General features: G+C 42.1%; 1 protein-coding gene across 1 annotated transcript in view; it reads left to right on the top strand.

Annotated features, from left to right (window-relative positions):
• The window catches only part of NUAK1 (NUAK family kinase 1), a 66,727-nt gene that overhangs the window by 39,223 nt on the left and 4,340 nt on the right, over positions 1-23,164 (top strand). Inside the window, exons 2-6 of the mRNA XM_056847085.1 lie at positions 1,267-1,387; positions 15,894-16,045; positions 17,286-17,351; positions 22,517-22,636; positions 22,946-23,078. Of these exons, the coding sequence (XP_056703063.1) occupies positions 1,267-1,387; positions 15,894-16,045; positions 17,286-17,351; positions 22,517-22,636; positions 22,946-23,078 (592 nt within the window). The remainder of the gene's footprint in view (positions 1-1,266; positions 1,388-15,893; positions 16,046-17,285; positions 17,352-22,516; positions 22,637-22,945; positions 23,079-23,164) is intronic.

The raw sequence follows: 23,164 nt of genomic DNA, 5'->3' as shown, positions 1-23,164 counted from the left end.
TATGCTGCTTTAGTGAAGAATGCAAGGCAGAGTTGCCAAGTATACTTTTCACACAGATTTATTAGGAAAAACAACCATTTCACCCATGTACTTTAAGTGCTATAATTCTATCAAAACATTTTTTTTCTGACAACTTTGGTTATTTCTATAAATGACACTGGTTTTTGCAATTCTCAGTTGTGCAGATCAATTTATTTTTTTACTTCATTTATACCCTACTTTTCCCCCAATGGGGACCCAAAGCGCCTTATATCATTATTATTTCTTCCATTTAGTCCTCACCCTTGCCTGTAAGGTAAATTAGGCTGAGATTATGTGACTGGCCCAAGGTCACCCAGAGTGACTTTGCCATGCTAGAGTGGGGATTCAAACCTGGCTATCCTAGATCCTAGTCCGACACTCTAACCACTACACCACACTAGCTCTCTTACTTGACTGAAATCTTACTTAACTAGAATGCACAAGTAATTTAAAAATGACTCTCATTGGGCCAAACTAGACATGACAGTGTCTGTAGGTCCAACCCACGGACAATGACACCATTTTAAAGAGGTTTTAAAAATGTTGTGAGGGCTCTCATGGCTGTAGTGTGATAGGCTGAGCTGCTCACATCCCCCCATGCACTTTTTCAAGTGCTGAAACGGCCGCAGGGGTGTGTGTGTGCGTGCACATGCGACCATTTTGACACTTGAAAAGGCATGGGAGGGCAAGAGCCCTCAGCCTGCTGTGCTGGATTGGGACCTCACAGTATTTCTAAATCTCTTTGAAATGGCGACAGTGTCCATGGGTCAGACCTGTGGATGCCGCCATGTCTAGTTTAGCCCTTCTACTTTCTACATCACATTATAGACATTCACAGGTATTGCAGTGCAGACCATGAGGTATTCCTAACACCTCTTGTGAAAATTATTCTGGGATGGTGGTAGATTTAGGTCAAGAGTTAGCTTGTTTCCATTAGATAGCAACCCTGTAATTTCATTTGGATCATGAGTAGACCTATTCTGTGCTTTAAAAATTGCATTATGTGTAAAATGAAAGGCAGTACAAATAAAGATCTCAAAACCAGCACTACCAGCTGCTGCAGCATTGACTGCATTTGTCAGTGCATTAAAAAGGGAAGGCCTGTGGGTATGTATTTCAAAGCTTTGTTTTGTTCGTTCCATGTTTTCCAACATCTAACATCTGTATTTATTTTCTGAATTCTTCTAATGGATTACTTTCATCTGTTTTGTTCCAAGAGTAATGATCAATTTCCTGAATTTATAGGTTGCAATAAAGTCCATCCGTAAGGACAAAATTAAGGATGAACAAGATATGGTTCACATCAGACGGGAGATTGAGATCATGTCATCTCTCAGCCATCCTCATATCATCACTATATATGAAGGTTAGTGACTGGTATTCTTTTCATCATCTGTACCATTTACTCATTCAATTCTAAATTTAACCTATCCTTTTACATCAGGGGCTCTCTAAAACTTAATTTCCACCTACTTGTAAAGAATGGTTCTTATTGGAAATACCGTTAAAGCTATTTGTACACTAATAATGATGTAGTTAAAGTCTTTCCCAAGCTGTTTCCAACCCACTGGATGGGAGTGGTAAGATATTCCAATCGTTATGAACTATGGAAACCCGCAGGAATAAAATCAAGTGCTCAAACCACTTTGCTACTGAAGGTATTATATAAAATGATAAAGAGCAAAAGAACTAGTCATGACACATACCTGTTCTCTCCAGTATCAGAGGCGCTTGCCCATTATATTAGGTGCTGTGGAACACAGGCAGGATAATGCTGCTGCAGTTGTCTTGTTTGTGGGCTTCCTAGAGGTACCTGGTTGGCCACTGTGTGGAACAGACTGCTGGACTTGATGGGCCTTGGTCTTATCCAGCATGGCTTTTCTTGTGTTCTTATGTTCTTAACTACAGGCTGAGGGGAGCTCAGGCTAGGGGTAGCTTTCTTGCCATTTTTACCTCCAGCAGTTCCCCACTGGAGTTTCATTTTTTCCCATTGCTTCATTACTTTTTTGTCAGCTTAGTTAGCGAGATTATTAGTTGGGATGAAAGTGTAACAGGTGGTTGCCATGGGGGCACTTTATCAGAACTGGTGATGCTGATTTTCCCATCAAGACCCAGCCAAACAATAGTCCTTCCAAACCTCACTAAGCACCATACAGACTGTTTCAGTAGTAGAACATGTGTAAAAACTGATGTGCTCACTGGCCATGGGATATTAAGGGAATCTCAGTCCAGGTAATCCATAATTTGTCATGTAGCCAATTGTGGGAAGCCAAGCCCAGTTCTGGAGGCTTTGGTCCCAGAGGATAAATTTTGGGGAATTCTGCAACCATGGTTGAAATGGAAGTAGGCATTCGGTTAAAGAAATGAAGGAGGCAAGCCTCATGACTGTTAAAATGCCATCACAGAGCCTCATGAAGCCTCCCATAGTACCCGGTTTCTTTTCTAACGATGACTCCTCTGGATGGTAGATCCATTCCAAGTGAGGTAGGCCACTAAAATTGTTCAGCTGCTACTGTCTTTGCTCCAGTTATGCAGAGAGACTGATGGGGTTATCTGTTGTTGCCTAAGCTTGCTCTAAATGATGGATGGAGACGCAGTGGAAAAGAAAGAAGGCCCCTAGAGGAGGAATGTTTCCATGCAAAGTTCTCCAGCCTAGGGTTGTGTTAAGTCTGCTTGGGGAGGACACACGAAGTCGAGACGGAGTTCCAACACAACACGTTTATTATAGTACAGAACAGAACTGGAGAACTGTGTAAACCTGCCCCGCTTATATGCCCCCCTGGCCGCCTGTGGCCACTCCCCCCTGATCCGTGATAGGGGGGGAACAACCCCTGGGTCACCAATGGCGCGTCCTGGCTTAGGGCCAATGGGGTGCGCTGGCTAGGGCCAATGGCGCGGGCAGGGTTTAGGAGCCTTCGCTGGGGACTCAAGCTCCTAGGTTTTCCCCCTGCTTATCGGCCTAACTATTTACATACATTACAGGTTGTTTCAGCTAGGGCTCAGAATATGGTTTAAAAGCAGTTCCACAAGCAGGTCTTGCAGCATGACGGTGGATCTTGTCTATTCAGGGTGTGTGGCCTGGACATACTGTGATGACTGAGAGTTAAAGTGTCGGATTAGGATCTGGGAGAGCCAGGTTTAACTCCCCAGTCTGCCATGAAGTTTGCTGGGTGGCCTTGGGACAGACCTCTCTTGCAGCCTACCTTCTTCACAGCTTTGTAGTGAGAACAAATGGGGGAAAGGAGAACCCCATATACCACCTCAGCGCCTTGTAGAAAGGGTGGGACAAAGGTGTGCCAGACAGGAGCCTTCTCAAGTATTCACTGGTTTTGTAGAAGCCTCCAGCAAAAGGGACGATAAGAGGCTGTCCACCATCAGCCATCCATTCCATTTGGTGAGCCCTTATATTTCAGGGCATCATATTGTTTATTTGTTTTAATATCTTCATTTATATCCTTCCTTTTCCCCCCAGTGAGGACCCAAGCCTCGTCCTCTCCTTTTTATCTTCACAACAACCCATTGAAGTAGGTTAGGTCACCCAGGAAGCTTCCATGGCAGATTAGGGATTTTAACCTGGGTTTCCGATCGTAGCCTGACAGTGTAACCACAGCACCACACTGGGGGTGTTATGGTGCTGATCACCGCAGACAGAGGGGACAGATTATTTGAAAAAAATATTGCCATTCTTGGGGACGCTGCAGCTTAGTTTATGCGTGCCTCCGTAGCCAAGTACAAACCATTGGAGTTCATAGCATTCCAATGACATATTCTTGAGCACATCTTTGGCAGTTCCACTTGTCATGATTCCAGTTTAATTGGTAACATTTAAACACATTTGCATATTTGCAGAACCTCAAAATGGCTGGCATTTTGAAGACGACAAAAGGAGAGCGTGCTTTCTCTTGTTATTAGGAAATGTCATTCTTGACAGTTTCTTTTATTCCAAAGTGCGAGATATCTGTTAGCCTTCGATCCATATTAGAAGTGAAAGTCATCTTTAAGTTTCCATTTAATCAAATGTGGCATAGGTTGACAGAAACTGGCGTGTCTGCAAGGCCTCCCTGGAGCTGTACCTTTCTGCCTTATTTCCACTGATTAATCAGGGACATATTTTAATCTGCAATTAAAGCTTTAGATGATTAACCTACCAATTAAATCAGTTAAAACATGTAGCCTTAATGGAAACCTGATTCTGAGAGTTGATGGGACTGATTAAACAAGAATTGCTTGGAATCATATTACAGTATCACATATTGAGTTATTCAAAAGCATGTTCCTTCAGTTGAAAGGAGATGAATATCTGACTTCTTTATTAAATAAACTCTTAACAGGATCTGGAAACAGAGAAGGAGGAGGGATGCTGTGTCAGCATGTGGGTTGTAAATGGAACAAATGTTCTCAATACAGGCTGGCATTTTTAAAAATCTGTCTGCTGGAAACTTGCATTTTGGCTATTTAAAAAAAAGAACTTGCACCAGGTGTGGTTCTCTTTAGTGTCACAGCGGTGGTACCTTAATGGTACCTTAAGTTTTACTGTTTTCAAAACATAATTAACATTCCTCAACACACCCTTTTAATCACAATCTGGAGCAGCGTTATCTCTAGGAAATCCTTTGGTTAGGATATCAAAAGTATGACAGGGACCAATGTCCAGGCATGGTCAGTGTATATATATTCTATGAATAAATACATTATTTGCTTGCAGGATGGCAGTTTTCCAAGCACCTCATTGGAATGGGCACTGAGATCCTCCTCATTCTTGTTCTTATCATTACTTATTATTTAGATGTTTTTACTCCACTTTTCTTTCCAATGAGAAGAAGAGTTGGTTTTTATATGCCGATTTTCTCTACCTTTAAAGAGTCTCAAACCGGCTTACAATCACCTTCCCTTCCTCTCCCCACAGCAGACACCTTGTGAGGTAGGTGGGGCTGAGAGAGTTCTGAGGGATCTGTGACTGACCCAAGGACATCCAGCTGGCTTCATGTGGAGGAGTGGGGAATCAAACCCGGATATCCAGATTAGAGTCCACCATTCTCAGCCACTATACCACATAGCTTACAACATCACTATCTCCTCCTCCTTTCATTCTCACAACAACCCTATGAGGAAGGTTCAGCAGAGAGAGTGTGGCTGGCCTAAGGTCACCCAGGGAGCTTCCGTGGCAGAGTAGGGATTCAAACCTGGGTCCACCAGATCCTAGTCTGGCACTGTAACCACTACACCGTGCTGTTGATTCACCAGTCCAGTTGTGTATTTGTCCATTGAACTTGGAGGCAGCTGCCTATCCATTATGCTGTCATTTATTTCAGTTCAAATGTATCTCTATATTTCTAAAAATATTTCTATAAATATTTTTCTTTCTTTCTTCACCACCACCCTAAAAAAAACCAAATTAACAGTAGTCTACCTTGTTCACCTACCCTGAAAAGGCAAACAATGAGAATTCACACCAGCAGTATTTCATGACAGGAATTAGGGAAAGCAAGGAGGCCAGAGACAAGAGAGACTGAATTGCTATCCTTTTTTTGGCAGGGCTACTGTGCCTTTAACAGCTGCCTTTAAGATAAGAAGCTCCTCAGTCATGCCAAGAAAATTATATTGTTGACTTTAAACTAGAAAAACCCAGCCAGAAAGAAGGTGGTAATCCAAAGGAAGAAATCTCCTTCCTGCCTATCATTGTGGAGGAAGGTGTGTACTTAGACTTGTATTTGCAGACACAGCACTATTCCATACTTGCAGGAAACACTTCCCTCGCTCTCCGTGCACCAATGAGCTGGCATTCTGATATTGCCTTTGGGAAGTTGTCCTCCCACCCTTCCCCTTCCTAAAGCCAACTCCTGAGTTAGCAGAGGGGATATTTCTAAAATGTATTGGCTGCCGTCACTTCAAAATTAGTTTACTGTGTTGGTGGAAGAAGAAATGCCTCTTTGAATTCTGTTCACAATGTGCCTGTTTTAATATGCACTGAGTATGACAAAGAATGTTGGCAATTACTGTTACAGATTAAGCTTTTTTGTATTGAAAAATACTTCTTTTGGCTGAGATAATAGTAGGAAAATTTAAAAATCCAAAATGATAGATTAATGCTGATCAGCCATGATCCACAGCTGGATCAAGCCCTGGCCTCAGATCAGTTGCACTAGTGGTGTCACAGCTATTTTCTTTTTTCTTCTCTTTAATTGGAGAAGAGACAAAAAAGGTGAGGGGGTAGGAAAGAAACAAAAAAAAAAGGAAGAATGGAGAAGAAAACAAAACACTAAAATGTGTGCCATGCTGAAGGTATATCCCACAACTAGAAGACTGCTGGTTAAAGTGTTCATCTAGTGTGAGAATTATTCTTTTGCTGTAAGGTCTTAATATCAGAGTAGGATCCTTGTTATGACATCCTTCGGACCTTGTTTGGCTAAAGGTGATTAGCCTCTGCATTTGTCAAATCGATGCCAACCCAAACCACCCATTTTCAGTGGTAGCCAAATCTGCATGTATATAAACTGTTTTTTAAAAGTTGTTAGCTTTGTAACTTGATCAAAATGAATTTATATCCATGTTATCTGTAAGAGGCAGACCCCCAGTTTGGAGTCTGAAGAAATTTCATCCTCTCCACAGGACTGTAATTGGCAGTCTTTTGAGAGTGCAGCTGGAAGGGAAGTGTTTTCAAGTAATTTATAAGGACTGAGTAGATTAAGTTGACTTTTCCAGTAGTGTTCTGATTTCAGAACATAAATTTTAACTTAAAAAGCAAAGCTCATGGTTTTTACTCTCTGCCCTCCAAGCCTCAACAATTATATCTTTTGAGTAGAAATATTATTCTATGGACATGCTAATTTCAAAAAAAGTCCCATCTGGTGGTACTTTACATGAATTTAAAGCCTGGAGAAAATAAGAGTCTTGCAAACGCATGTACAGATCTATTAGAGTTATATGTATTAGGTATTTGTAAGACATTCCACTATATAAAGTATAATTCACTCCCAGCATGTTATTATTTCATGGTATGAATATAGATTCTGTATGACAAAAGAAAGGGGACTTTTAAGAGCCAGAGTGCTCTAAAATCTAAATAAAACAGTAGAAATAATTTCAGATGGATTTCCTGTGTTGGATGAATAAATATTCCTGCTCATATGAACCTGCTCCCGGGTTCATTGAAGCAAAAATATGTGCCCCATTTTGCTGGATTAGAGATGACAATAAACAACTTTATGAGGTATTGTAGCCATCTGGAAGAGGTAAAAAAAAAAAAAAGTATTGCCCCAAACTCCCAAAACCTCCCAGGTTTTTGCATCTAAAATCTCATTCTTTGAGCAGAAGTAGGAGTACAAGATTGTAAACCATTTTGGAAAGAGGCCATATTTGGAAGAGAATTTTTCTAAAGTCACCCGGACTTACTTTGAGATAATCCTGTTTAGAACTATAATATAAATCATTTAACTCAGCTGAAACAAACTGAAATCTAGTCCAGATAAATGAAATGTAAATACACATACACACAAATAATATACCAAGCAAGATAATACATATGATAATGGCACATTAAACTTACTGCCTAACATTGCCATTCTGTGTTTACATTGTTATCCCTAATGTCTGCAGGTGTGTTTCCAATGACATATCTGTGTTCCTATAAAAGTAGCAAATATCCTGGATATGGAGAGGTATTCAGATTGGTCTTAATGTACTCAATGCAGAGCAACCCTGCTTGGTTTTGTTACTTTAACATTAGCAACACCATCAAAATATAGTTATCTAATCCTCCTTTTATTTCAACTGTTAACTTTTAAATACATTATTTCCATTGTTATTACTTGGTAACACCCAAGATTATAATATAGATTTCCCAAGAGACTAGTGATTTGCAGTAAAAAGAAGTACAAAGTTAATTAACCTCCAGAGTCTCACACTCCGTAGTCCTTGACTTCCTTGTATTCAATATAATTTAATACCTAAATAATACTGCTTTGTTATAGGGAACCAAGTTCACAGAGGTGAGGAAAAGCTGGCAACTTGCCTTGTATTCTCAAGATAATTTGAATATCTCATATGCATTGAGCAACCTAGTATGGATCTCCCAGGGCTAATTCTCATTCACACATATGTCTAGTGGCATGACAACCTAGGGGCTGAGAGATAGTGAACTAATCAACAGGAAATTTCCATTATGAATCTCTACTCTGCCATGAACACATGAAGTAGCTTGAGGCATGACACTCTCTTTCATTCTCAGTGCTCATCTGTATCCATAAAGAATAATACAGGCCTATCTTACAGACATTGTGGGGATTATAAGATAGTATAAAAATGTTTTGAACACCAAAAGTTCATATGAATGGCAAGAGTTATAATGATTTCCTGTGGTTAAATTTTCTGCTTCTGCAGTATATATGTGAATACCAGAACTATGAGGATGGGCCCTTCTCATTTCCTTGCCTCCCCTACTTTATACGACAATGGTGTAAACTATTTCCATAGGAAAATGGCTTCCATGCTACTAGAGGTATGGGTACTGGGCCCCCTGAAAAGGTTGTGGAAGATAATGATTGGTTGGTGCATATGATTTTCACACCCACAGAATATCTTGACATCTTTTGAGACTTATGTAGAAAGAAATGTTTCTTCCAACTGCATTTTCTGTTGTCACTGCCAGTCTGTAATAGGAAAAGCTGTACTTGGTGAGACTGAACCTTCTGTGTGACTCTTAAATGTAGAGGAACGCTCTGCTGGGTTTGACTTGGCAACCCCTAGTGTTTACTGGCAGGAGGCTGTCCACTATGGAGTTTTCTGTCAGACTTTGAACATGAGTAAAATGAATCAACAGAATTTCCCCAAGAGAAATTCATGCTACCTGGTATGTAGGGTTGCCAGGTCCCCCCTGGCCACTGGCAGGGGATGGTAGGGTTGCCAGACCCAAGTTGGGAAACTCCTGGAGATTTGCGGATGGAGCATGGGGAGGACAGGGACCTCAGTGGGGTAAAATGCCATACAACCCATCCTCCAAAACATCAATTTTTCCAGGGGCCCTGATCTCTAGTCTGGAGATGAGTTTTAATTCTGGGGGATCCCCAGGTCCCACCTGGAGGCTGGCACCCCTACTGGCATACTATATTGTGTTGAGGCAGTATCTGATAACTAAACTGTTGGGAACCTGTGATTGCGTCCTTGGATGTGTAACTTTGCTGCAAAAAGTTCTGTTCATGTGGGGAGGAAACTGATATGTAATGAGGGTGCGCTGCTGGGGAAGGGACAAGGGGGGGGGGTTAACTCTTCCCATCATACAATTTTCCCAATGGAAAGTGGCACCTCTGGGCTACTTTAAGCTCCAGCAATGAAAAAAGCCCTGACCTGGATAGCCCCAGGCTAGCCCAATCTCATCAGATCGCAGAAGCTAAGCAGGGTCCACCCTGGCAGGTATTTGGAAGGGAGACCTCCAAGGAATCCCAGGGTCATGATGAGGAGGCAGGCAATGGCAAACTAACTCTGAAGGACTCTTCCCTTGAAAACCCCACCAGGCGTCACCATAAGTCTGATGTGACTTGACAGTGAAAAAAAGGAAAAAAGCTATGCCTATACTCAGTTGCTTTATTGGAGGATAATGTGGTTAGGCAAGGAACTTTGTGGATTTGCTGTACCTATTAATGCACAAACATTGGCTCATTACATTAAATTTAATAAAGTCATTAAAACCTTAGTTCAGCAACTTAAAGCAAAAGCCCAGTCAAGTTTTACATATGGTTCTGAGTTGAGTTATTCTGATCAGTGTTCTTAAAATTAAAGGCAAAACTAATTTACTGTTCTGATTTGGCTGACCTTTAATAAAAGAGCACTTTGTATCGTTGCAAAGGTACTTCTGTCTGCTGCTGTTAGAAGGGTAATAAAAATACCACTTCATGGAAAGTCACCAGATGGAAGGAATGTCAACACACTGGAACTAATTTAGGAGATTGCTCCGATATACAGCGAAGGCAGGAGGAGAATTCAGATGGTTCCAATGTGAAGAGATTGGTTGCCTCTCTTAAAACAACAAACTGAAATTCTTATCCTGGGGTTGCATGTAAACGGAAAGCAAATCAGCCCTCAAGGTGTAAGTCTATCCAGTGCAGCCACAATTTCAGGTCCAATTTACAATTCCAGAGATACAGAATTATAAAGGGATGAGGATTTACTTGTATTTTCATCTGAGACATATATAAGTAAACAGTTTATTAAAAAGGATAGCCAAAGTAGTAGAAGAAGAGTTGGTTTTTATATGCCAACTTTCTGTACCACTAAAGGCAGAATCAAACTGGCTTACAATCACCTTCCCCTCCCCTCCCCACAACAGACACCCTGTGAGGTAGGTGGAGGCTGAGAGAGGTCTTCAAAGAACTGTGACTAGCCCAAGGTCACCCAGCTGGTTTCATGTGCAGGAGTGGGGAAACCAACCCGGTTCACCAGATTAGAGTCCTCCGCTCGTGTGGAGGAGTGGGGAATCAAACCCGGTTCTCCAGATCAGAGTCCACTTCTCCAAACCACCACTCTTAACCACTACACCACGCTGGCTCTATAGTATAGAGTCTTTCTGTTTGCCTGTTTTCATTTGGGTTGCGCTTCTATCATCGCAGTATATAAACCATTACCATTGGGGAGGGGAGAGTTAACTTGAGAGTCGTTTCAGCAAGCCCAATAGGTTTTTCTCCTTTTTGACAAGTAAACATGTTTTCGAAAGGGAAAATCATGCCTCTCTGGATGCTATGCAGTGGCATCAGAGAGCTCTGAACAGGCAGATTTGGAGAGAAGTCCCTGTACTAGCAAGGTTTACAGCTCTGAATAGAAGCTTAGCTCATCATTTCAAGCCTTCTAAATATAGTTAAGTACGCAGATTACATTTAGAAGTTATGATAGAACAGACTGTGATGGAGAATGATGGGCTGAGAGAGACGGTGTTACAAAATGTACTTCAGTTCAGACACAGCTTTAGTAATGAGAATGGAAATTCTTTTCCAGTTTTACATTTTCTTTATACGTTAGTAAAGCCTCAAGCCAAAAGTTGCTGTTTCAATGAGCTGTCCAGAAATAAAGAATGAAAACTCACCACACACACACACACACACACACACACACACACACACACACACACTAAACAAGCACATTTTTTCTTGAAATTGAGGTGAAAAGAGAGGATCTATTGAGTGTTTGAATATTAACACGTCTTTCTTCTTGGATGAAGGTTTACTTGCCTTTTGGAAAGGCTCCTTACACCGCTGCATTTTATGTCTTCCTTCACATCTTGGGCCTTTAATGCGATGTTTTCCTTATCAGCTACTTAGGAATTGAATTTAATGTAGGCTGCATAAATAATACAAGTGGGGACCCAAGATACCTTCCACCTCTTATTCTCCTCCCTGTTGCTGCCCCCTGCAGATCCTGGTCATTCCCCCCCACCATCAATGCCACCAGGCCCATTGTGGCTTTCTTACACACACACCCCATTACCAGCGGCTAGCTCAATGTGGCTCTTGGACTTCACTGCTGAGCCACTGCAGTTTCCTCTCTCCTCACCCCCCTGCCATTGCCACCAGGCCCAATGCAACTTCCAGCATCTGCTGCTGGACCCACTGTGGCTTCTTCTCCCCCCCCCCCCAATCGCTGCCACTGATGCTGGGCCTGGCGCTAGGATTGCCAACCTCCAGGTGGTGGCTGAAGATCTCCCGCTATTACAGCTGACTTCCAGGCGACAGATCAGTTCACCTGGAGAAAATGTATGCTTGGGCAATTGGACTCTGTGGCACTGAAGTCCCTCCCCTGCCCTCCTCAGGCTCCACCCCCCCAAATATCCAGGTATTTCCCAACCCGGAACTGGCAACCCTACCTGACGCAGCCCCAGCCTCTGCTGCCGGGGTCACTGCAGCTTCATCTCCCCCCACTTCCGCCACAGCTGGGCCCTGCATGGCTTCCAGCCACTGTTGCCGGGCCTGTCAGAGATCCCAGCCACCACCCCCACATTGCCACTGCAGAGGAGGAGGTAGGTAGTTGCATTGTCTGTGCATGCGCAGACCACCTTTTGTTTGGGGGGGAGTTTTAACACCCCCCCAAGGATGTAAGGATTTTAGATTTTTTTGCAAACCTGGGAGGTCCCCCAAATTTACAGAACTCAGTGTGGCCCCAATCCAAAGATTTAGATATCTGCAGATTAGATCACACTATTAGAATATAATATTTAAACACCGGTATTTACAAGCATTCTTTATTTCCTTTGTAGCAACCTGAATTGCACTTAGGAAAACCAGTTTCTGCGGTCAGAGTAAAATGAAAATATGAATTTATTTGACATGCTTGCAATACACTTTTTGGTATCAAAGGACCCATAAAGCAATTAACATGGACAAATAATAGCTCTAGCAGTAAACTAAAAACCAGTTAGAAATGAGCAACATAAAAATTGAAACTAATTAACCAGCTGTATAATCAGCCCAGAAAAATAAATGCAGAAAGCCAGCAGTCAAAACAACGGAAGAGACAACCAGCAGTTAAATGTGTTATCCAGATGCCTTCAGAAAAAAGGATACTTCTAACCAAAATGCTGAAGGCCAACAAATAGAGCATAGCTAGCATCTATAAGCAGGGAGTTCCAAGCCACCGCTGAGCAAGTGCTTTTGACGACAGAGAAATATGTAATAGGGTCTCTGATCTAAGTGCATGGATAGGTTTATGCAGTAGCATTTATTCAACTTGTTCATTTTTTTAACTCCATGATAATGGTTTTAAAGAATATTCAGTTTTTGCCAGGAATTTGGCTGACAAAAGGGGTAACTAGGGCTTCAATCCTGAAGGGGGCCCAAATCAGTTTAGGAGCCAGTGTGACCCAACGCTGACATAAGTGCCCACTTATCCCGGGATAAAGGGCACTTATGCTGGCATGGGGGGCCTGCACGCCGGCACTGGTAAGCCACACCGCTGCATGGGACTGCTGGTGGCGCTGCTACGCCAGCAGCGAAATCCCGGAAGTGGGAGCCCGAACCGGCGTTGGGGGGGTGTTCTTGGGGTGTTCCAAGGGGCTGAGCTGACGTGAAATTCTGCAGGAGACATACATGGAGCTCTTGGGGAGTGACCATAGCTCAGTAATGGAGCACTTGCTTTGCATGTATGAAGCCCCTGGTTCAGCCTCTGGCATCACCAGCTAAAGGATCTAAAGTAGCAGGGCCAAGAAAGATACCTTTGTTGAATTAAGTATTTAATTCACTCTAGTAAAAGAAAGGAGATTTGGTTGTATGCTTTTCTGGTGCAAAGGTCTGAACCTGTATCAGTCTAAACAGTAGGATACTTTTCGTGCAGCAGTGCTCTGTATCCACATTGATTTATGTGCTCTTATAGTTGCCCTGACCTGGATAGCCCAGACTAGCCCATTCTCGCTCTGAGAGACAAGGCCATCTTCAGCTCGGGTTCTTGTGCTTGCTTATCTGGGAGGCAGGAAACAAAAACTGCGGACCTTCCTGTGACCGGGAGGAAGTAGCCCCTCCCCTCTCCTATTACTCCAGTTTTGTTTCCTGCCTTTGACGGGAGAGCAGCGTTCCTTTGTCGCTCTATCAAAAGATAAGATTTAGACCTAAAAAATCAGTGTAAATTGTTTAGTCCTTGTGTGTCGGTGTCCCTTTGTTCCCCCCAAATTGTCTCTGTTTTTTTTCTGCCTTGTGCAGAACACATTTGGCCGCAAGCTTCAGCTAGGCCTTTAGGTTTTCCCGCCAAAACAAAATGGCGGAGGCCCGAGGAGACGACTACGTCTCGTCCCAAGATCTAGTGCCGGGCTTACTTACAGCGGCTCACGGGGATCTGGTCGAGCCATCCTGCAGTTACGTTTCAGATTCCCCCTCAGGAAAGAAGCGTAAGCCCTCAAATAATACAAACAAGGGCTCTAAAAAGCATAAGGGCACCTCAAGCGCAGGTTTTACCTCAGCGCTGAAGAGGAAGAAGAAGAATCCGAGCGAGGCTGCTAGCCTGACGCACGGGAAGAGGAATGGCGCGGCTTCTAGCCTCTCCGTTACAGTGCCCCAGGCTACTACATCGGCTTCGGCCGATATGCCCCCCCCCCGCTCCGCCCAGAAGCTTCCCAGGATGCCTGTAAGGAAGCTGCACTTTCGGCGGCTACAGATTTGCTCCATGGCGCGTCCGCTGGGCGCGGAGCACCTCCGACAGAGATGATGTTCCTAGAATCTATATGAGGGCAAAGTTGGCACCTTGGTTTGTTGCAGGCCTTGGTGCCAGAGTCCATGTTCCTGTTAAGTAGTTAAGTAGTTTATCATCATGGGTGAGAAGTTGTTTTAGGTTAGCCGGCTGTCTGTAAGCAAGAAAGGGACGGCTCCCCAGTGCTTCAGCGAGGAAAGTGTCACAATCCAGCATTGGTTGTAGGTCCTTAATAAAACGTTGGACTGGTTTTGGTTGGGAGCTATAAGTGACAACCAGAAGTGTTCTGTTGTCATTCTCTCTGGGCTTATCTTGTAGTAAGTTGTGCCTGGGTATCATTCTGGCCTTCTCACTCTGGCACCAAGGCCTGCAACAAACCAAGGTGCCAACTTTGCCCTCATATAGATTCTAGGAACATCATCTCTGGACCCACCAATGTCAGCCATACTATCTCAGGTTCATACTCCTGCTCATCTTCTAATGTGATTTATGCCATCACATGCCAGCAATGCCCTTCCACAATCTACATTGGACAAACAGATCAGTCTCTTAGACAAAGATTAAATGGACATAAGTCTGACATCAGAAACCACAATATTCAAAAACCAGTGGGAGAACATTTCAACCTTCCAGGACATTCTGTTGCAGATTTAAGAGTAGCAGTTCTCTTTTAAAGGGAGATTGGAAAGAGAAACTGCTGAATTACAGTTGATATTCAAACTAAAGTCAATGCATTTACCTGGGCTGAATAAAGACCTTGCATTCATGGCTTATTACCAATGCTGATTTCTCCACACCCATCTCTTCCCTGGACATCACAGACTCTTCTGCATACCACACCTAATCCCATCACGCCTGCTATTCACATTTACATACTGTTAACATTTACATATTAATGCTTGTCTGAATTCACTCTCCTCTACTTAAAGACAGATGGATTCACATTCTAGCTGTATCTGAAGAAGTGAGCTGTGGCTCACGAAAGCTCATACCCTACCAGAAAATATTTTTGTTAGTCTTTAAGGTGCTACTGGACTTTGCCCTTTTCTACTACTGCAGACAGACTAACACAGCTACCCACTGCAGACTCTTTCAAGTATATTGAAAGTATACCAGGCCTGAATGTGGAAGAACACGGTGGGCACTTTCACACAGCCCAAATAATGCACTTTCAATCCACTTTCAATGCACTTTGAAGGGGGATTTTACTGTGAACTGGCAAAATCCACTTGCAAATGATCGTTAAAGTGCAGTGAAAGTGGATTGAAAGTGCATTATTTCGGCTGTGTGAAAGTGCCCTGTATTTCTATAATACCTTCTCAGCCTCTTCCCTTCTTGCCTGGGTGAGCAAGCAGCAGTCATAACCAGTAATTACTCAGGCAGCAAATGGTGCTTTCCCCTCCTTCGGTCTTCCCCTTCCATGGGACTTCTTTCACTCTGTTTAAAAAAAAAAGTGAGTCTTCCCTACCTGCCTTTGGCATGGCAGTGGAAGATACCTGTGATAACACAGAGGAAGAAACATGCTGCAGCAGGTGAGAATCAAGAGGAGCATAGGCAAGAAGAGCAGAGCAGTAGTCCATGCCTTCCCCTGCAAAAAGAAAAAAAAAGGGGGGGGAGCTCAAACCGCACATGTGTTTTCCTCCCCAAGGGTTGTATGTATGTGTTTAATTCTAAACCTCATCCGTTAAAAATATAAGGTTTTTTTTTGTTTGTAGTGTTTGAAAATAAAGACAAAATTGTGATCATCATGGAATATGCAAGCAAAGGGGAATTGTACGATTATATCAGTGAGAGGCGAAGGCTGAACGAGCGGGAGACAAGACACTTCTTCCGGCAAATTGTTTCTGCTGTGCATTATTGCCACAAGGTGAGCCAAGAACTTTTGGATTGTGGACAGAAAAGCAAAAGCCTTCCATGGCAGCAAAAGCAAGCCTTCAGTTTAAAAAAAAAAGTGATTAGAGCTTGTAGAGGGCAGTTTCACATGTGCACACATCACATATATTTGTTCATTCTTGCGTAGTGTTCCCATATATCACTATAAGTGGATTACGTGGTGCTTCAAATATGCATTAATTTTGGGGCGCACACTGCATGCATGCCTGCAGGTGTGCAGTGTAAACAATGAACTTATGAAGCCTCTCCCATGAACTTAAATCATGAAAAACTGGAATTCTAACAGTTCAGTCCTAAGCAGAGTTACCCTCTTCTAAATCTATTGAAATCAGTGGGCTAGGAAAGGTGTAACTCTTCTTAGGATTGCACTGTAAATCGTTTTTCATGCTGAAAAGTGCTACACAGAGTGACAAAAGAATTCAGCATTTCTGCTTCTCAAAGTGTCATCCTAAGCAGGTGTTCTCAGAAGTATACTCAGGTGTGTTCAGTGGTACTTACTCCCAGGAGAGTATTCTTAGGATTGCACTGTTAAAATATGGAAGTGTACTTGAAATGACTATGCCATTTGCATAAGTATTAAAGTAGGTCATGCTCTATGTATAGTAAGACTATGGGCCCTCTAGATTTAATTATTTTAATAGCATTTTCCCATTTAAGATTATTCTGATCAGTTAAGAGGCAGAGCTTCACAGCCTGGAAAATCTACAGCAGATTTCTGCATAACTTGACTTTTAACCAGAAAACGTTGTGACATGAGCACAGCTGTCAGATCCCACATACTTAACTTTGAAAGGCAGGGAAGTATTTTTTGGGGGGATGTAGCTCATCATACCTAAAAGGGCAGGTGCTGGAAGAACTAGACTTTTTGTAAAGACTAATGTTATTGGCAGATATTGTTTTCTGGTGCCTGGGAAGAATATATTACTTTCACGAAGTGAGGGAAGGATCAGGGTTAGAGTTAAGTTCCAAAAAGAGCCTCCCTGCTGTTTTACAAGCTTTGTGGGAGGACAGATTCCAGTCATCCTTCTCTTAACCACACAGCAAGTGACTCATACATCTGCTGTCACTAGTTACTAGGCTGCAAGTGTTATGACTCAAGGGTAAATGCAACGACCACCTTGCTGGTTAACTTCTTTAATCCATCCAATATTAAGCTGCCCCGCAAATTCTCCTTTCTGTCCATCCTAACCTCTTTTCTTTCTTTCCTATAACAGAATGGCGTTGTCCATAGGGACCTAAAACTGGAAAATATTCTTCTTGATGACAATTGTAATATTAAGGTAAAGATCTCTTTCTGTTGTTTGTCTGTTATCTGAATACTTTTATGCAAGTGCTGGCTTTATAAGAACTACAGCCGAACCTCTTCAGCAACTGTAGAAGTAGGAGGTAGAGATTATTCTTTCTGATTAGCCTTAAGCAATAAATTGAGTTTTTATCTTACTTAGGAGTCTCTTTTCCCCTCTCAAGAGAAGCAATAGCAGTTTTAACAGTAGAAACAGTAGAATCTCCACACAAGACAATTTACTTTACAGATGGTGTTTTCTGCTGGCTGCTGAGGACTTGAAAAGTTCTTGGCCTGCGAGGTTCAAGTGCCTCCTCCAGCGCACTCTGAGCATCCTTTTGATCACATCTGAAAAATAAGCAAACACAATTTCAAAATAAACTCAAGTCGAGCACATGTCATTCATTAGGAAATGGCCTTAGAACTTCAGGCACCATGGTCGCTTTTAGATTGGCTTTTGGTGATGTCATAACTATGTCAAAAATCTTAAGTGAAAGCATGGGAATGACCTTTTCATTCTTCTGTTTTGCAAAAATAAATAAATGGCTGTGATACAAGATATGTGATGTTGTTCTGGGAAATTAGCACTGTTTCCAGGTTCAATCTTGTGCTTTTAAAAAAAGTGTTCATAATTATCCAATGGAGGTTTCCTTGCCTTGATACCAGTTTTTAGAACTGCCGTTTAAACTCATATGCAGCATATAGCCACTGTGTTTATGAATCCCCTGGCATATTCCCTGTTATTCATGGAATTTTGCATGCAGTCCTAAATAAATCATAGTCCAGTCCACTTACAGATGACAACTCAATCCTGAGCTTTTCCACATGATACTCATACCTTCCCAGCTTCTGTTACTACATGTGTCAAAAATTATTGTTTAATAATATACCTGATAAGCAGGTATACATGTGTGTGCAAGCACGCGTATTCTGGACCCATATTGATGCTCTTTACAAGAAGTGAGAGCTAAAAAATGAAGATAGTTTCTACTGTATTCCTTTCACATTTATCTTTATTTTCTTTAGATGTACTCAAATGAAGCGTTGTTGTTTTTTTTACATCTTGATGCTGAGGCATGTCTACAGAGCTGAATATAGAACTAACGTCCGCTATCAGTCTTGATACTATAAGGCTTAGAGTTTGTTTTTGTGGTTTGTTTATTAATTACAATTACAGAAACTACCCCTCTCCCTGCTGTTTCACTAAACAATATTTGTTGGCAAGGAAACACATCTGGGATTGTAAATTATTGATGTGAAGTTGTGTACATCTGGAAGACCTCATGTCCAAAAAATATTCGTGTGTGTGTATTTCTTGCAGACTAGCTATGTACTGTTGTACAAGTTAATAGAGCTGTTTAGTTGTTATAAGATATCCTCATTAATTTGTTGTATATAATACATTTTATCCAGGGGATGAAATGCACTCTACATATTACTTGAAAATGTTTAGGATGGGGCATTCCCAATGGCCCAAGCAGCTGTGCAAGTAAAAATGTTAACGCCAGATTTTCAGGGCATTAAGCAAAGGGCCAACCTAGACTTACCTTTCCCTGTTACCTTTGGTGGCCCTCGTCCTTCAGGAAAGTGGTGGCACAAGAGACTCTCCTGAACTGATGATTACTTCATCCGTGCTACAGTTCTAACGGAGCCTCTGGAGGAGGCCCACATCCCCAGACAGGATATTGACATCCAGTTTTGACCCTAGAGTTCTGTCATACTTGGAAGTGCCAGTTCATACTCACAGGAAGCCACACATTGCCAGGCACTGGAATACAAGTATCTGTGGGGGTGACAGTAAACTGTGCAGACACAGTGTGATTTTGAGCTTTTGGAAACTAAGATGCAGAAGAGCAGGCTCTGCTGTGGAGAAAGCAAGGACAGAGTCCTTGAAAATTAGACATGAGGGTGCTGATGAAATTTGATAGGGGTGGATTTGACCGAGAGGTAGAACACGGTGTTTACTTGGGAACTGCTGAGGAATTATGTGTGTGAGCTGAAAAACGAGAGCCAGAAAAACAAACTACCTGCAACATCACTGTGTTTAAGGGCCAAGCTAGGCAAGATGCTGGATCCCCACAACATGTTTGGGGGGGGGGAGGGTTGGCTTATTTTTTGGTTAAATGGTAGCTGTTGAGACACTGCAGTTCTGACCAGAACCGCTGTGTATGTATGTGTGTGTGTGGGGGTTAATCTCTCGCCCCCAGAATCATTTTCTTGACCTCAACATGCCCATGTAGCTGGGAAAATGGCATTGCAGGGAATGCTACTCCCCCCCCCCCATTGTCCTAACCCAATTCAGAGTCTCCTATGGCTGCTATTTACAAAAGGAGAAAAATGCTCTGACCCTGTGATCACAGGTCTTCCTGTGCTCCCTGTCCAGTGTTACTGCTGTGTTGCGACATTTAAACGTACAGAATAAGGAAATACACATTTTGAAGACAGCATGCCAGATTTTGAAGTTCATGAATGAAAGTTAAGTTCAGAATTACAGTTTTGCCCTTCCCTGTTAACAGGACAGAAATGAAAACGCATTGCTAATTTTAGATCCTTAGTTTGAAGTTTTGATGCTTGTCAGCATTTCATGTTGAAAATAATATAGGATCATTGCTAGGAAAAGGCATTAATTAGATATTTTATTCCTGTATACTTTCATTCACTCTTAAAGCAGTATTGATTTAAACAGGTTACATAAAAGCAGGTACTAAGGTTACATAAAAGCAGGTACTACTCTTTTCTTAGAGCTGACTGTGCTCTCAAAAGTCCTTCTTCCTGTCCTTGTTAATTGGAGGAATGTTGGAACTTTTGACTTGAAACACTAGGCATGTCCTGGTCCACTCAACAAACTATCATATTTTACTTCCCTAATGATGTCCCACCACTCTTTAATAACATGTTCGAAGTGTCATCTTCTCTTAAGAACACAATGAGCAGCTAGAAAGGCAGCAAACCCAAGGGAAAGGCAAAGAACTGACACATTTCCTAAATTGGTTAATTGACTGAGTTATAAAAAACAAAAACAAAGCACAAAGCAAATCAACTGAGAGCAGGACAGAAAATGCATATTCAGTAGCAAACAGCGGAAGGTTGGGAAACGGACACAGGATAAACAGAACAACTTATGAAAGAAATCAGTAGGCTCATCTGTGTTTATAAGTATAGTTCTATTTTAGAACTGTATACCACACATGCAAATCTGAGATTTTTGTGAACAATGTAGTCTTGTCAATAACTCAGCTGTGTTTGATAGAATCATAGAGTTGGAATGGACCACCAGGGTCATCTAGTCCAACCCCTTGTACAATGCAGGAAATTAACAACTACCTCCCCCCCACACCCCCAGTGACCCCTACCCCATGCCCAGAAGATGGCCAAGATGTCCTCCCGCTCATCATCTGCTTTAGGTTATAGAATCACATTGCTGACCATCTAACAATCTAACCTTTTCTTAAAAACCTCCACGGAAGGAGAGCTTACCACCTCCCGAGGAAGCTTGTTCCACTGAAGAACCACTCTAACAGTTAGAAAATTCTTCCTAATGATAGAAGCCAATGGGAAAAGATCCAGTTTCTCAACTGTTGTAAACTGAAGGAGCAGCGTCAATTTACGCTAAACCCAAACAGATTAAGTACAAACTTTATACATAATGAGTAATTTTCATCACATTTATTGTAGGTAGCGGAAACAGTCGTTTCCTTGAAGGTAAGGTAATACAAAGAAGTCTGGATTTCCAGTGACCCCTCCCTATTTTGGAAACCCTTTTTTGAATTAATGCCTTGGCTACTATTAATTTCTTTCCATAATAGGGGGAGGGGGAACTGACAGCTTTAATAGGAAAAGCTGATAAACATCAGTCTGTGATTATGAGAGTTGGCCAAGATAGAAATCCTTTTTTTTCCTGAGTGGTAGAAATGAAAACATGAATGCCTATACAGAGCTCCTAAATAGGCATACCATGCTATATTCAAACCAACATTAACAATTCCTTCAACTAAAATGAATTCCATGGACCAGCCTGCATGCTCTAATACTGAAGCAATTCAATTTGGATTGACTGGCCACTGTTCTTTAGTTTAAGGCAGACTTCCTGCAGGCTAGTCAGAGTGGCTTGATAAGAAAGTGGAATTTATTTAAGGTAATTAAGTGCAACCTGAGCCCTGAGAATAATTTGCAGACTGCAATTGTATACCAGCTGCTTACAGAGGGGTTCTTGACATACGGCGAAGATTTTACAGGAGACAGTGTTTTTTTTTCCTGAGAGTTTCCCTCTGACACAGGTTGGAACACTGAGTTTGTTTCCCAATGTATATTGTTAAATGTACTGGCAAGGACATGAAATAGCACAGTTCACCTTACGACATTAAGGAACATACAATGCACATGCATCAGCCAACACAGTGAAGATGAGTAGCTGAATGCCAAACGACAGATGTTTATGAGTGATGCAAGTTAGAATGGCAGTGTTGTACTCCCGTCTCACTCATGTATGATGGACTCCAAGATAGTGACAAATGAACAAATAAATAGCAGGACTGAAAAGGGCCCCATGCATCATCTTCATCAGCTCTCTTCCTTAAAGCAGGATCTCCATTTAATCACATCCATGTCACACTCCCACAATTAATTGCACTATCTTGATTACAGCGTGCTAGAGGTAGATGGTAGGAAAGGTTAAGGTGGCTGGCAGAGATGTAGGGAATCATTCATTAAAACAATACAGGTGACTCCAGCAAATGAGCTTATCAAGCGAAGGAGGCAAAATTCTCTGAGATCACTGGATACTCTGACTTGGTGGAGGAATGCCTTTCTGAGCACAAATACAGGGCTTAGACCCTGATTGTGGAACCAAAGCTGTATCCCTCCACAGTGTATCTTGGGCTGTGGCAATCTCTGATAGTCCACAAAAAATGGGGAAAGGCTGAGTCTTCTCAAACAAGATAAACTGTTTCTAATCCCATAAGATACCGTGCAACCTAATATAGGGAAGCTCTTTTTTTACTTCACAGCAGCGTATGCCCTTGCCTGTAGCTGACTTAAGCAATATTGATTAAGATGCCAAGGCTCCTGGTTAATCCTTAATACGTGTGTTAGCCAATAATTAAATTTCCCCTCCTTATATTCTAGCGAGTTGCCTGGAAAACCTTCTTACTTCTTTCATTACAGATTGCAGACTTTGGGCTGTCAAATCTTTATCAAAAAGATAAATTTCTCCAGACTTTCTGTGGAAGTCCGCTATACGCTTCTCCTGAAATTGTCAATGGAAGACCTTACCGAGGCCCAGAGGTAAGCAGAATGGGAAGCAGAGTAAGAAGTGGAATAACATTTTTGCTGCGTGATTGGTTTAGCTTCCGTGAAGATGACCATAGGCTTGTCTTGTTACCTAAAATAAGTGTTTCATTTCTGCAGTGGGAAATACTGAAACCACCTTCTGTTGCTTTCATCTGTTTTGCATACCAGTGTCCGGATTTTGCATAGTGTGTGTGTGTGTGCTGCTTGTTAAACACAGCTGGATGTTCTGCTCCTCTTGTGGTTTGATAGATTTTTTAGGAGCCCACTTTTCTAGCCCTTACGTTTCTTGTCTCTGTGTTTCAGGTTGACAGCTGGGCCCTTGGTGTATTGCTTTACACTCTGGTGTATGGAACGATGCCCTTTGATGGCTTTGATCACAAAAATCTAATCAGGCAGATCAGTAGTGGAGAATATCGTGAGCCAACCCAGCCCTCAGGTATGAAAGAGACCTTGCTTGCCGAATTAAAATGATAGGGGTTTGTAATGGTTTGTTCTGTCTTATCTTTGGTTTAGGGGGGATGA

This window comes from Euleptes europaea, chromosome 3 (assembly GCF_029931775.1).
Source record: "Euleptes europaea isolate rEulEur1 chromosome 3, rEulEur1.hap1, whole genome shotgun sequence".
In the NCBI taxonomy this organism is placed as follows: domain Eukaryota; kingdom Metazoa; phylum Chordata; class Lepidosauria; order Squamata; family Sphaerodactylidae; genus Euleptes; species Euleptes europaea.
The sequence above is the reverse complement of the archived record's forward strand: the minus strand, read 5'-3'. Positions and strand labels throughout refer to the sequence as shown.